This window comes from Neofelis nebulosa, chromosome 6 (genome assembly GCF_028018385.1).
Source record: "Neofelis nebulosa isolate mNeoNeb1 chromosome 6, mNeoNeb1.pri, whole genome shotgun sequence".
Classification (NCBI taxonomy): Eukaryota; Metazoa; Chordata; class Mammalia; order Carnivora; family Felidae; genus Neofelis; species Neofelis nebulosa.
This window is the reverse complement of record NC_080787.1, coordinates 30,077,887-30,094,074: the sequence shown is the minus strand read 5'-3', so window position 1 is coordinate 30,094,074 and position 16,188 is coordinate 30,077,887. Positions and strand designations below refer to the sequence as shown.

At 37.3% G+C, this 16,188-nt stretch overlaps 1 protein-coding gene across 4 annotated transcripts in view; it reads right to left on the bottom strand.

The window, feature by feature from the left end:
• Window positions 1–16,188, bottom strand: part of GMDS (GDP-mannose 4,6-dehydratase) — a 639,676-nt gene that overhangs the window by 486,395 nt on the left and 137,093 nt on the right. For all 4 annotated transcript variants that reach the window (XM_058733196.1, XM_058733195.1, XM_058733198.1 and 1 more), the window contains one exon: window positions 5,541–5,585. In XM_058733196.1, the coding sequence (XP_058589179.1) occupies window positions 5,541–5,585 (45 nt within the window). The remainder of the gene's footprint in view (window positions 1–5,540; window positions 5,586–16,188) is intronic.

The following is a 16,188-nucleotide window of genomic DNA, read 5'->3' as shown; positions in this document are numbered from 1 at the left end:
GTGCCTGAGAGGACAATGCCTGAGATCACACAGCTAATATACATGGTAAAGTTAAAGTATACACATGGTTCATTCTACCAACATTCAGTATGTTTCAAAATGAAATCCATAAAAACTTTTGCCTCTTTTCACCCAGAAAAATTATTTTACAGATTCTCACCGATCATGATTGGATACATAGGAACTCCATGTTGTAACAAATGATCTCCCAGATAACAACTGGACAATCCTTATATGCTATTTTCTTTCTGTTTTCCTGATACTCCCAGGTTATAATTCCTTTCCTAGAAGGAAAACCCACAATTCACCTATTCCTTATTTTAAATTTCGATATGTTGTACTGTAGTTGTTACCATGTTATTTAATATAAATTTTTCATTTACTCCCAGATATATTTTAGCTTTTAAAATATATACATATTATTAAATATATATATATTTATTATTATATTAAATATATATATATGTATATATATATTTACTCCCAGATATATTTTAGCTCTTTAAATATATAACTTTGACTTTTGTTTTTCTGGTTTTTCTGTGTTTTGGGGTACAAAATAGGTACAGAAATATGTTGCTAGCTTATCTGCTAACAGTGATTACAGAAAGGCACTTAAAACTTTCATAAGAATTAGTTTCACTTTTGTCAATGCTCCTTTTCCCCTCATGGCAAGAAGGAATACAGGGATAGGATCCTAGGAAATGTTAACAGGCCTACCTTTCACCAATGCTAATTAATGAACTAGACTAAGGAGCCTTCTATAAAATCTCTATCCCCTGGCTTGTCAGCATCAAGCACTGTGTCACCTTGTTACTCTTATATCAACTAAAGCCCCATAGATCCCACAGAGCTTCTCTGGACTGTTTTCCATCTTTTTGTCTCACCTAAATCTTCAAGACAACCTTAGGAAATAGATGCATTTATTATCCCCATTTACCTAAAACAAAACAAAACAAAACAAAACCCTAAGTCTTAGAGAGGTCCAGTGACTTGCCCAAGGCCACAAAGCTGCCAATGGCAAAGGAGGAGTAGGAAACAGGCTGTTCAGTGTTCAAGCCTAAGGGCTTCCTCACCACTGTAAGCTGGACCTCCTTGTTCACCTTCCTGGCTCTGAGCTGGCTGACAGACTATAAGGGAGAATTATCCTTTGTACTTTAACAACTGTAGAATTAAATATCTGAGGTTTTAAAGGGTGAATTTCTATAACACCTGACAATTCTGAATTTCCCTCATCATGATATGGCACCTATATTCTATAAATAATAAGCAAGTGTGTGATTCATTCTCTTTAATGTTTAATGTTAAGCAAAATTCAAGAAAAAAGCAACATTAAAAACTGTAAGTTTAAAACTTTAAATAGAGTCTCTTCTCAATGAGAACTGAACCAGGAATAAAGCAATCCTTTATTTTCTTATGTTATATCATTCAGAGCATGATCAAATGCATGGATTTCAGTGGCCACATTAGAAGGCCAGGGCCCACTGCTTCAGGAATCTAATATGTGAGGTCACAGAAGGTAATTAACAATAACTAATCAGTCTATTAATATATGATATTCCTTTTCAAGTCATATGCAAATGTCTATTTTTGCTTTAAAGTTAGCCAATCCTGGGGCGCCTGGGTGGCTCAGTCAGTTAAGCGGCCAACTTCGGCTCAGGTCATGATCTCGCAGTCTGTGAGTTCGAGCCCCGCGTTGGGCTCTGTGCTGACAGCTCAGAGCCTGGAGCCTGTTTTGGATTCTGTGTCTCCCTCTCTCTCTGCCCCTCCCCTGTTCATGCTCTGTCTCTGTCTCAAAAATAAATAAACGTTAAAAAAAAAATAAACTTAGCCAATCCTTTTATACTCTGCTTTTTTTTTTTTTTTTTTTTTTTGACTAAAGAAAAGTAAAGGAATATATGTAACTGTGCTGTGCTAATTCTATAGATAGGATTTGGTTTTACCTACATGGCTCCATCATCATTACCTCACCAACCTGTCTCTGTTCTTCAACCGGTTGCTCTGCTCCAGTTGACTACTGCTTCTCTGTAGAGTCCATGCCTCCCCCTCTTCATAATGAAAGGCTGACTTCACCATTACTAGCCAATTAAAGTTTGCCCCTTTCTGCTCTAGGAAGAACTCAGCCTCATTATCAAGCCTATTCACAGAATCTATAGCTCTTTTTCCCATTGCTTATTTGTTCCTGGGTTATACTCTGCTACCCCAAAGCATATTGTTTCCAGTTATTTCTGATCCTAGTGATATTCCTTATACAAAGCATAAATTCAAAATAATATGATAGCTCAGAGAAGCAAAGCCCCACAAATTAAGGTACCTTAAGAAATTCTGTTCATCTTCACCATGTGATTAAATGATCTCATTTGAACCTTTAGTTGTACTTGTTCTCAAACCATAAGATCCAGGAGAGCAGCATCAGTCACACCTCAGGGCTTGTTAGAAAGGCTGATTCCCAGACCCATCTTAATGGGGCCTCTGGGTGGTTCTGATGCATACTACAGGTTGAGAACCTGCTGTGTTAGAAGTCTGTGCTCATCCAAATTGCTGATGTTGACCCTCTGGAATCAGATACAGACAAGTGTCTCCTCTTATCCTAGTGCATGCAATTTACTAGCCCTATTATTTTGCTCATGGTCTTGAGCAACCAGGGGCTGCTGGCTGATAACTCAGGAAAACTTCCAATGCAGCCCCTTTGAAAAATGACCCTCATATTTACTTCAACCTAAACACAAAAAGATGAAGTCTGTGCCACTATTAGATTTCCCTTAATAGCTTATCCTACAATTATACCCATGTCTTAAAATTGAAGACAGCAGCCTATTAAAATTGAATACAATATGGATAAACACCCTTTCATTCCCCTATTCCTACAAAAGTCGTATTTCCCCTGGACTATGAAGAGGAATCATTTCTGATTATGCTTTGTAGCTCTATACCTTCTACCTGTACTGTCTGTAGTATCTCCCTCTATCAATTTATGGATCTCACTCCTAAATCTCCCTTCTCTGGTCAATCATTGTTTCAATGATTCATTCCTCTCATTAACTGTGATTTGCCAAGTGGACCTTCTGTTGCATTTATCATAATCAAATATGCTCTTATAATTTCAAATGTCAACGTAACAAAAACATTTGTAGCTCACCTGGCAGTCCTAGGTTCTCATTATATTTATTTCTATGTCTGTCAACCATTTAGGAACATCTTCTCAAGTCTGCTAGTTCCTTAACGAGCCACCTAAATGGAGGTTCGCATGTCCCTCTGCGGGTCTTCTTTCCAGCCATTTCCAGTAATACTAACAGCAGCATCATGCTGAGACTGTTCACCATCTACCATATCCAGATTAACCCTAGGCCCTATCGCTAGTCCACCACATTTTCACAGTGACAACTCCACCTCATGCTGCCATGCCTGCTCCATTTTCCTCTGGGCTAGCTGTGGATACAACTTGTTGCCACCATCCTCACCCAGGTCTTAGTCCACCTTGGAAGTAAATTTCAACACCACACAGCTTAAGCTTTCTGTCTGACATATCACCTCACTGTTCAAAACTGCAATGACCATGATGGGGTTCAGGACACGCTACCCCAAAATATGGCATCTTGGTGTATGGAATATTTTAAGCTGAAGGAATGTGAGAAAACAGTAGAAGCAGGAAAGTCACTCTAACCTTCCCCCTGCTCTTCTCCCCTGAAACAGTCATGACACTCTCTAGTGAGAGGTATCCACCCTATAACTGGAGAAAAGAAGCATCCTTGTCTCTGAAGACAAGGGGATGCCAAGAAGAATTCAAATAAACAAATCTTGTTAAGTTTTCCCCTATTTATTATATTCACATCATACTGCCTGACCTGTCATATTTCTCCACAACCATCCACTCTCCATCGAACCTAACATAAACATACCTAGCCTTAACAGTTTCTTTGGATCTTCATTTCTTTATGAAGGTTTCCATGTCACGTAAAACTTACATTAAATAAATTTGCATGCTTCTCAGTTTAATTTTCAGACCCAGACAGGGACCCTAAGAGAGTTGTGGAAAAATTTTTTCCTCCTCCATATTAAACCAAAAAAGATTAACAGGAAGAACTTCTACAGTTTTCTCAAACTCCTTCTATTTTCTCCAACTTCCACTATTTTCTCAAACTGCTTCAGCTTAAAATATTCAATATGCTGAGGTGCCATATTTTGAGGTAGCACATCCTGAACCCCATCAACTATTACTCACAAATTTCCTTCTCTTCGTTCACTTGATACACAGCCAAATCACTAACTCCTCTCTAGCTACCAAACACCTCTCAGCCGTGCCAGCACCTGAAACAGAGTAAGTCTCTCTGCTAATCCTTCCCTTTTAGACTTACCAAAGCACTAAGTTAATGTAGTCTAAATAAATACCAGTCTTTATCTAAAACTAACTCTTCTATATTACATATGATCTACTCTAAAATTCTCTGCTTTAAAGAATATGTATTTATCACTCAATTATTATAGGAAATCTTTGCATATGAACATAAGTGCACATGTACACTTTCATAATTATAGTTGTCTCATTTTGATATTTTTGCAAAATATAAAACTAGCTGGCTAGGTAAGGAAATAGAAGGTGCTAAACATATCTGCTATTACTTCTTAAAGTCTAAAAGTCAAGGCTCTCAGAAAAGATTATGAGTTATAGTAAGAAAGTTAGTTTCCTTTTCAGCAAATCCTGTTGGCATTTAGATGCCAAATTCCTTGCTGTTGTTTTTCCATCTGCTCACCATGCACATTTTTTAAAACAGTACACCTACAATTAGAATAATCCAGAGAATCCAAATTTATTAACATAAATACTCCCAGATCAGCCCAGAGCATATGGGTCACTGTATAGGTTTTTCTTCTCTGTGTAACATGAATTTACATAGATGTATATATCTGAGAATTGTTCTTTAAAAAGGTAAGATATATACATGGGGTTATATCAAATTCAATATGTAAAATTCCGGTTTCCTTTAAGGAAAGCAGTCAGTGTTGAAGGAGAGGACAAAAGAGGAGAAAAAGATGACGACAATGATGATGACGCCAGCAAACCCAGAAGTTTCAGCCTCCATAAAATATATGGCTGCCTATTAGAAAGCAAAAACCTCTGAGTGTAAATGTTTCATTCAAGCTTGCCAAAGATCAGCTTAGTTTTTATTGCTCTGTGCAATTTCCGAATTAAGTGACTTCACTTCGAGACCTTTTTTTATGTAACACATTACATCATAAATTAACCCTAATAATGTTATAGCTTTTAGCTTACACAGGTTGCTGTTTTATCTAAGAATGTGGGAAGCGTGCAAAGCAGTTAAACACTAAGGAACAGGGGGAAGCCACCAGTGCTCACCAACAGATAAATAGCACAATGAGCTGGCATGGTTACAAGCCAAGCGGCACATTCTTCCCCTGATTTTGACTTGTTATCAGAGTTTCAGTGGAAAACACACACAGGAGGACTACGGCAGAGGAAGCAGGAGGCCACTGCGTCCAAGTGATTCCACCAGCCTGTGCTTGCTCACTGAGTCACTCACCTCGTAGCCTTTCTCCAGCAGGAACTCAGCCAAGTATGAACCATCCTGGGAAGGGAAGGAAAATTGACAACTGTCAGATTCATCATGGCGAGGAGAGAAGGTAGCCAAAACTGAGAGTTTTGAGAAAAGCACTGAAGAGGCTATATGAACTTAAATTAAGGATCATGGCAACCAAAATAAAAATAATACAGATAATGATGGTAAAAACAGAATAATGATCAACTTTCTACTAATCATTGAGCATTTTCATAGGCATTATTTCATTTGAGCACCAAAGCAGCACAGTAAAATGTTATTATTGTCCTATTCATGGAGTAAGAAACAAAATCTGGGGAGATAATATGGGGCAACAGAGAGAACATGACACTTAAGATTCACATGGATTTGGGTTTAGGTTTTTCCACTTTACTATGCAAAGTATATGTAGCAAAGCAGAAGTCCTTGGTACTACAGGAACATACAGGAATCAGACTAATTCTGGGTGGTTGTAAAAAAGGAATCACTGGGGAAGAATTAGATGAGAGCTGTGGGGACTTGGGGAGAAGGCAGGGTGAGTGTGAGGAGGAGGCAGGGAGCACTAGAGTGTTAATGTTATTGAAAAAAGACACCATAGTGGAAAGGAGGAAGATGAGTACTTTTGTGGGAGAAGGCTTTCTAGGCACTGGTGGGAGTTGGCTTCTAACTCAGGGGTTCTGGAAAGTTCAGCAACAAAAGACTTTTGGGGGAGGGGGATAAACACAATCAGATTTGTGCTATTATCACTGAATATGTATGCATACACACACACATAAACTTTAAATAAAAGAAGGATGTTTATTTTTTACAAAATAGAAAGAATGCATCTTAAATCATGCAGTTAATCCCTACATTAAGATGAAGGTATCTGACTAAACACAGAGATTCTCGACTGGCTTTTAAGAACTCTTGTGAAAATTTCTAGATAAGGGAGAGTGTCATTTAAACTAAAATATTTCATGTGCCAGGTTTAGGGAAAGGGAGTATGAGAGTCTTCTAATAAAACTATTAAGAGACCAAAAGGTGAGAAATCACTGTTCTAGAGGTACTATAAAAAAGCTACCAGCCTTGCTCAAAATATGAGTTGGATAGACATTTTGCAGTAAAACCTGTTAAATGCCCACCTGCTTTCAGCCTGGGTAGGTCCCCTCCATCCTATCCAGACTTAAACATAAAAATGGGAGGCTCCAACTACTGGATATTTGTGTACTCAAAAGTAGCTGGGGATATTTGGTTTCTTCACTTTGAAAAAGTTTACAATATCCCTCTGAGCTTCAAAAGTTCCTACCAGACATTCCAGGAAAAAGAAAAGTGAAGCAAGTCTTATTATTGTCATTAGTTGGCTTAAAGCTGGAATTGGAGACACCCTATGGGTCCTGAAAATGACAGGACTGCCAAAAGAGTGTTTACTACATTAATGCAGAGTCACACATAAATTCAGGCAGGATGACAAGGCAAGGTATACAAGGGACACATTTTGTGGTTCATTAAAACCACCAGCAGATTTTCTTCTGACTCGACATAAATATTCTGTTTTATAGACTTATGTGGAGAAGAGAAATTGTTTAACATATTCCTTTTCCTCTCAATCTTATGATTTACACACAATTACACAGTTTTTAAATACTCAACATGCAAACTAAATCAGATAAGAGGGCTGAACAATTCAGACTAGAACAGACCAACAGAAATGTAAGAATAATGAGTAATGTTACAAATCAATCAATGAGAAAACAGCTTAATAGAAAAAGCATTTACAATAAGAGGAATAATTTTACAGTAGTCCGGAAAGCCCTACAAAATATGAAGTTTTGTTTTGGTGCTGGTGTTAGTGTTGTCATTTTGAAGCAGGCAACACTATACTTTTCACCTTTCATAATTCCTCTTTGGAATAAAAATTTAAAGCGCTTTGTGTTCTACCATGGCTACATACAATGTTTCAAAAAAAAAAAAAAAGGCAGAGGTGAAAGTGCTAGAGATCCATGGGGGCTGGGAGGGCTGTGATTATTCAGAAAGCTGATGTGAAACAGACCTGATCGGGCCTGAACCCTGTCAATAAGGTCTTGTTCTTCTCACCCAGGGCCCTTCTCAAACTTTCCAACCACACTGGAACATTCTGAACCAGCAGGGCACTCACTTCCTCCTGACTTCCTTGCCAGGTCTCTCAAGTGATAGGGCCTGGGCTGCACAATGAGTGGGAAATGGAGCAGAGCAAAGGCTCTTGGTCTCTGGCCTAGGCAGCCCAGCTGGCCTCCCCTTGTCCTCTTCCCAGGACCCTGAGGGGACTCCACAGGGAGACACAGTATCTAAACAGGCAGGCGTCAGCCAAGCCAACAAGATCATTTTTTCTGCCTCCTCTAGAAGAACAGGGTTGTTGGAGAAGGCTTCAATCAGACTAATGACTGAAATGTCATGGCAACTGAGAACCTATGACCAACATTAAAAATTCTGATTCTTAATCCCCCAGAAAACAAGGAACTAAATGAACTAAATTTCCAACTCACTTGCTATGAACACAATTAATTTGGTACAAATTCCAGCCTGGGTTCAATCCTTGTTATAGAAAACTTTTTAATTGGAGAGACAATGTCCCATTTGTGACTCTTTTACACTTAATTTTGCACAAATTAAGGTAATTAAGGGTTTCCATTTTGTATTAAATGCTATACAGATCTGAGTAATCACCATGGCTATAACATTTTCAAGACACAAAAACATTTTCTATCTTATTCTTGCAAGAACTCAGCCTGGAAAGCAAGAGCCACTACATCTTAGGTAAATGAAGCATGTGAAGATACCCATTTTGCCTAATATCACACTACAGAGGCAAAGCCAGGACTAGAATCCAAATCTCCTGTAATTTTGACCTAGAAAACCTTCTTCCTCACCCTCCTACACCTGGGATCTACGAAAACATGTCAAAACCTAACAAAATAATGAAAGACCATAATGGGTTTACTTTTAAATCAAATTAATTTAGTCATTTTCCATTACACAGTGCTTTATGGATTAATCAGTGCTTCTAGTTTGATTAAGTAAACTAATTTTAGAACATTCCAGAGCTCAGAGGAAGGAGACCATACACAGCACCTGAGATTTCTCAGGTTTTGTTTGGGTGTATGCTCCACACAGGAAACAGTATAATGTTGTTTGAAGATGGACTTGGATTGGCTGTGGATGTATTTACTGTTTGGGGCTCTAGAGCCAAGGAGGCGGGGCCAATGACCAAGGACCAAAGTGCCAGATTTAGGTGTGCCTGATGCCTATAGTCCCTATACTTGGGTATCTCTGGTTTTTTACCTTTCATGGAGTATTCAGAAATATTTTAGATAAACACCCATAAAAATAAAGAGTAATTGCAAAAATTAATCCAATCCTATCTTGTTTTTAATTTTTTTTTAATGTTTATTTTTGTGAGAGACAGAGAGACAGACAGAACATGAGTGGGGGGAAGGGCAGAAAGATGGAGACACAGAATCCGAAGCAGGCTCCAGGCTCTGAGCTGTCAGCACAGAGCCCAACGCAGGATTCCAAAGTTGGATGAGCCAAAGTCAGATGCTTAACCAGCTGAGCCACCCCGGCGCCTCTAATTCAATCCTATTTTGACTGTAGCATTAAAATTCCCTAAAATTTCACAACTATAAAAAGCTGAAGGAAGTAAAGAAAGCTAACCCCTTCTCCCAATGGCCACCAAAGGCTATATTAAGCACCGACTGATCCTCTAATCTAGCCCACATCCAAGCACGTATGTGCCAGGCAGTCCACCTTCCTACAGAGGAGACTAGCATTTCTCTTTTCTCTTCAAACATGGATGCACTTATAGTACAGAAGAACAAATGAAAAGGACACTTTCTTGTATGCAATTTGAGAAGCGGTTCCTCTGAACTGCATGCTAAATTATACTGTGAGTTTCTGCCTAAGAACCAATTGGCAGCTTCTTTGAACAGAATAAGTAGTATTGGGCTAAAGAATTCATGCCACTAACACATGAACTTCTTTGTTTAGACCATCTCAAGCATTAGGAAATAGAATATCCCTTCTGGAAGGAGAGAGAACACCAATTTATGCTGCCCTTTATGTTCTTTAATTCTACAAATTCTAATTACACTAAAATAAGCATCTTTTCAGCTAATAGCAATTACAATATCAAAGTAATCTGTACCTCCCCATAAAAGAAATGCAAACAGCTCAATGATTAATGGAAGATGCAGTTTAGAATTAGAATGAAAACTTCCAATGGGAAGATTAGCCACATAATATGAAGAATGCAGAAGCAGAATATACTTGAAAAGTATTTTTACTTGGCTCATGTTTGTAACACAAATCACTGCATAAAATCTTTGTCAAACTCACAGAATTCCAAAGACCATAGGGATTAATTAATCCAACTCTCTCATTTTACAGGTCAGGAAATTGAGATTCAAAACAGTTAAATGTTTAATGTAGAGTCACACAGTACGGAAGCAGCAAAATCTACACGCAAAAAATAGAAAGAAAGAAAAAAAAAACAGTCTTCAACTCCCAGGCCTCAGAATTTTTCACTAAAAACTACTGCAAAAAAATGCAGGGGCACCTGGGTGACTCAGTCAGTTAAGCATCCAACTCTTGATTTCAGCTCAGGTAATGACCTCATGGTTGTGAGATTGAACCCTGCTTCCAGCTCTGTGCTGACAGCGTGGAGTCGGCTTGGGATTCTCTCTCTCTCTCTCTCTCTCTCTCTCCCCCTCCCCCACTCACACGTGTGTGTGTGTGTGTGTGTGTGTGTGTGTGTGTGTGTGTGTCACAAAAAAATCTAAAAAGAAGAGAATGGACTAATGTCTACAGTTGAGAACCAAGTAAAATACACTAATGCACTTCCAAGTGAAGAACAAGAATACAGCCAACAATTATCAGTGGAGTGAAAACTAACTGAGTGGTAGACAGGAAACGAGGATATTATCAATATTTAAAACATAAATAATTCCCAATTCCCATAGTCTTTTATTTTTTTTAAACATTTATTTATTTATTTTTGAGAGAGAATACAAGCTGGGGAGGGGCAGAGAGAGAAAAAGAGAGAGAGATACAGGATCTTGGGCAGGCTCCCAGCTCTGAGATGTCAGCTCAGAGCCTCATGTGGGGCTTGAACTCACGGACCGCGAGATCATAACCTGAGCCCAAGCCAACCTGAGCTACCCAAGTAGTCTTTCAAAATTAACAATTATTTCCCCATAAAAGCCACTGCCACAGAAAAACAGACTTTCACTTTTTGTGATTTACTTCCTGTTAGAGAGGAGCACTGTAATCTAGAAACGCTATCAACAAACTCTGAACAATAAAAAATTTATTGTGCCCAGCAGCTAAGATATTCTTCCTGTAACCACCCATTCCCTCTGACTATTTGCCAGGGAAAGAGCCCTTCAAACAGGTGTGAAGTGCTTACACATACACCTCATACATATATATACATATACAGCAGCTCTGTTGCCAAACACAAGACTTTCCAGTAAACCATCATGAACTAGGTTAAAAGCAACATTTTAAAAAGCCAGATATCTCCAATAATCCTACATATGACTGTAATGTTAAGTCTTGTGTCCATGGTAAATTTTTTAAAAAAGATTTGCTGAAGAAAAAATATCACAAAGAAAAAAAATGACCTAAAAGGTTAATTTTACAAACATTTTTTTTCCAATTTGACAGGTTAAAAATGATGTTTTTCTTTTCATTTTTTGGCTAGTACTAAGACAAGAGTTTTTTGTTTGTGATCATATATACTATTTCTTCTAGGAACTATCTATTCTTATTTTTTCTATTTTTTATCCACTTTTCTAGTAGGCTGTATTTTGCCAATTGATTTGTTCTTGTTAGTATCTAGAACACATATAAAATTAATTTTCCTCTCTAATATAAGCTACTCAAAAAAGTATTTTGAAACAGAGTAACTGATTTGCAGTGATAGAACTCCCATAATTAGCTGGTTTAAAATACATGTTCTTTTCAAATTGCAAATGATTGTTGCACGTTCTTGGTTTAATGACCAAAGAAGAATGCAAACACCAAAATATGAATTCCAGCTAAATTTGCACAACCCAGCATTTGTAATATTGTTAACTTCAACATAGTAAAATAAATTTCTGTAATTAGACAAATGCTTTAAGGAAAATGGGATTAAAGGGTTAACAAAAGAAGGTAGAAAGGAAACAATTATTAATAAGGTATAGAAAGACAATTTTTAACTACATAATTAGAATTACAACACACACACACACACACACACACACACACACAGTCCCAGAAATGTTTTAAAAAGCCTCGAAAGGAAATATAAAGGTATTTTTTAACAGCCTAAAGTGTGTTTGGGTGTACATAATACGTAGACACATTAAGAATGAGCCAAACTTTCATCTCTACATGAATATAAGTATGCCCAAAGAATACTGTATCCCACTGACTAGCTTTCCTTTTTTTAATGGGTAAGCTCCTTTAGTTTGAACCTCTGTGTTTTTCTCTCTCCCACTCTCCTATTCTTCACTAATGCTGAAGTTTTATCCTTCAGAGATTAAAAAAAATAGTCTTCACATGACTTACTATTACTACAAATAATATTAATAACAATAGTAAGTGCTTATATACCACTTAGATAAGATATGCAAGACATGCACTAAATGTTTTACATTCATTAACTTTTAAATATTCACAATAACCCTATGTAGTTGGCACTATTATTATCCCCATTTTACAAATAAGCAAACTGAGGTGAGCTGAGACCAAGTAACCTGCCCAAGATGTCAGTAAACAGAAAAAGAATTTGAAATATATATGTAATCTACACACACACACACACACACACACACATATGTAATGAATTATTTATGACAATTTGTTTTACTAACAGGATCAATTACCCCATAATGATGGACAGATGTTTTAACATAAAATTTGGTCACTAAACAATTTATTAACAATATGAACTGTCCCAGATTAGTGAATATCAAACATCCACTTGGGCCATAGGTGTTATGGAATAAAGGACAGGAAGGAAATAAGAGATTTAGTCCATGCCCTATTGCTCTGAGAAGTATCTGGGAAGCCAGGCATTTCCTGACCTAGATAGGATTATGCTCCAACACTGGCTCAGACCTCCACATTTCACATATATCAGCAAACACACACGTGGACAGATTGAGAACAGTAACCAGGTAACCTGTGCAGCTAATCAAAATGTTCTGCTATCAGTGAACACCAGTAGATGCATGAGTCATAGACAGAGGGCGGCAAGGCTGTACAGATAAAAGAAAAGCTATGAAATACTACCATATTGACCTCTTCTATACTGGATGGCAGACTTCCCTGGAGAAATAAATCATCACACTTGAGCATGAAATCAAGGTAGGTGGGGGGAGGAAATACAAGAAACATATCCCTGTCAAAATCCTTTTAAATATCTACCTAACTGGCCATTCAGTGCTGGTGTGAATTAACTCCTTTCAAGTTTAGAACAATATACTAACTGAAAGTTTTTATAACTCAGCATTCCAAATACATTGATAAAGATTTGGATAGATCTGTAGGGAAGTTAATAATAAATCACCAGTAAACTTCATGCTTAAATAATAACTTCTTTGTAGTAAATATATACATACAGATTCTGAAAACAGAGTTCCTCTCTTTCCTTTTCCCTTTCTCATTATCTCTCAAAGTGACAGTCTATACAATTAAAGCCTGTTTCTTTGCAAAGTATACGCTTATGTAGTTCTATTCATCCAAGTGATTTATACAGGAAAGGATTTTTTACAGGTACTCAAAACTAAAACAGTGCTATACTTTGTCCAGTGTTCAAGTCCATGCTTAATGAAAAACTTTAAATTTCTTTGTACTGAAAAGAGAAGAATTATGAAATTTTAGTATTTACCTGATTTATTAACACTTCCTTATACATTTCTTTTTATAATTTGTGTCCTGGCTAAGGGAGGAAGACGAAACAAATGTCCTTTTGTTTACAGCTTTAAAAAGGTCATAAATAACAAAAGAATACACATATATTGATGTCTCTATCTTTCCCCATCTTACTGCAAATTCATTTAACAGGTTGTTACTAAAATGTCACTGTTGGTAACAAGCAGAGTTTAACTATTTACAAATGTTCTTTTAACCTAATTTCTTTCAGGGTTAAGTTATTGGCACAATCTAGTTAAGACTGTTTCTAAAATATATACTATGACAGAAATGTCACTTACAGGCTCCCTGATGCATTTCAGACCTGCTCTGCAACCATGGAATATCCATCACCCTGGAGATATTGTAAATCACTGAAGAAAGATACAAAATATGAACTGTGATTTACTGTGATTTACATAACTTGAAATCACTGAAACAGATAAAATTCAAGCATATGTACCCAGATATAAATGGAGAAATTTGTAAGCATCTACCCCGAAAGCTGCATATCATAAAACTAATAAAGCCAACTAACTTTAAGAGCCAGAAGACAAAGAACAAAGTATTGTAGGAATGACCGTAAATCACAGAGGTCCTACCATGAACAATGTTGATTCCCCTGGATTGTCCGGTCTGTGGGTAGGTTCAGTCCATTCAGTTTGTGGGCTAGGAAATCTCTCCATTTACTTGTTAAGTTGTGCTAATATTGTGCTTTGGGTTCTACCACCCAAAGAAGTTATTAAAAACCATTTGGGGGGGGGAGGGGGAATCACATATTTAAAAATATGTGCCTCCACTGTGCTTGCAACTCTCTCTCCAGTGTCACTGCCTTTTAGGCTACACAATCTAGGTGTGTTTCTAGATATTTCAGCCCTAACATAGAAACAGAGGGGATAAGGGGCAACTGGGTGGCACAATTGGTTATGCGTCTGACTTTGGCTCAGGTCATGATCTCACAGTTTGTGGGTTTGAGCCCCACATTGGGCTCTGTGCTGACAACTCGGAGGCTGGAGTCTGCTTCCTATTCTGTATCTCCCTCTCTCTCTGCCCCTTTCCTGCTTGCACTCTCCTTCTGTCTCTCAAAAATAATAAATAAATGTTCGAAATAAATTTTTAAAAAAACAGAGGGATAAAAGGAACGCTGTGAGATACTGAGATGACAGTTTGAATTTCTTCAGCACTTACGCTTTAAGTCGTTTTTATCCTGTTGTTTTGCTTTCTCTTACTAACAGCAGTGGAGCTTAGTTCTTATTCAACCCTACAATTTTTAAAATCTTGACTTAATATGACAAAAAACATTATCAAAATTGCACTCGAATGAAGACCAGAGTTTTGTAAGGGCACACAGGGGCAAGAGTAGGAGGAGGAGTGGAAATTCTCTAGGTGAAAATCAACTCCCCACCTTGCTTACAGCAGCACCAGACTCCAACTTCCCAACATTTCCAGAGTCTTAGACTGAAAACCAGGTGTCTCTAGTTGATCAGATGCCTTACCTGATCAGTCTTACCTGATCAGATGCACCTTTTGGTCTAATCTTATAATACTTAAATGTCTAACTATTGATTTGTTTCCCAGCTAGTCTCTCACCTAATGTTTATGACTTTGGGGGTATTTGACTATATTTTATAGATTTAGGTTGTACATTTGAAACAATTGAGAGGCTTTTTTTGTACCACAACTCTATGCTTAAAAATCCCATAAGCAATCACGTTTTAATTGATGTGGTTAACTCAACCTTATGTTGTGTTATGTTTTTCAAGATATTTATTATTATTTCTATCAAAATAATAATAATGTATATTTCTAGGATTCCTATGGTTGCTAAGCACTCTAAGATATTTTTCCCACTTATATCTCTCACACCATCCTAGTAATGCAACTGATATTATCCCCCTCTTTTTCCTGATTAGAAAACTGAGGTTCAGAAAGCTTAAATCCCAGGGTACCTGGGTGGCTCAGCTGGTTAAGCATCCAACTCTTGATTTCTGCTCAAGTCATGATCTCATGGTTCATGGGACCTTGCCCTATGTCAGGTGCTGCTTGGGATTCTCTCTCTCTCTCTCTCTCTCTCTCTCTCTCTGCGCCTTCCCCCGCCTCTCTCTCTTTCTCTCAATAAATAAACATTAAAAAAAAATAAATAAAGCTTAAATCCCTTGTTCAAGGTCACAGAGCTAGTTAGAGAACATGGCAGAATATGAAACCAATTTGTCTAATCCTAACTACAGTGTTATTTCCTGAATAATTCTACTTCAATCAAAATAAAAGTGTTTCAACAAAAACAAGATTCTAATAATGTCAGTTTTTTTAAAGGTTTTCAATGTATATAAAAATATATATATAAACTCAAAGCTTACTGAAATACAATTTTCAAAGTAAGTACCAATTACTTTTGCAATAATCCATGATTATGAATGTTTAAATAACTCCCTTTCAAGTATACTAAACAAAATATTCGTGTGTGTGTGTGTGTGTGTGTGTGTGTGTGATTGTATGCATGCACATGTTCACAGACTCAAAGAGATTTCTATGCCATTATCCTGAAGATGAAAAAAAAAAAAAAAACAACCCACAGGTCCATACATGGAATATTAAAAGCAGATCCTGGGGCAATCAATCCACTGTCCTTTAAAAAAGGACTACATGGTATGACATGGCAAATAAAAATAAGGATAAGGTGGGGCACCTGGGTGGCTCAGTCAGTTAGGTATCAGAG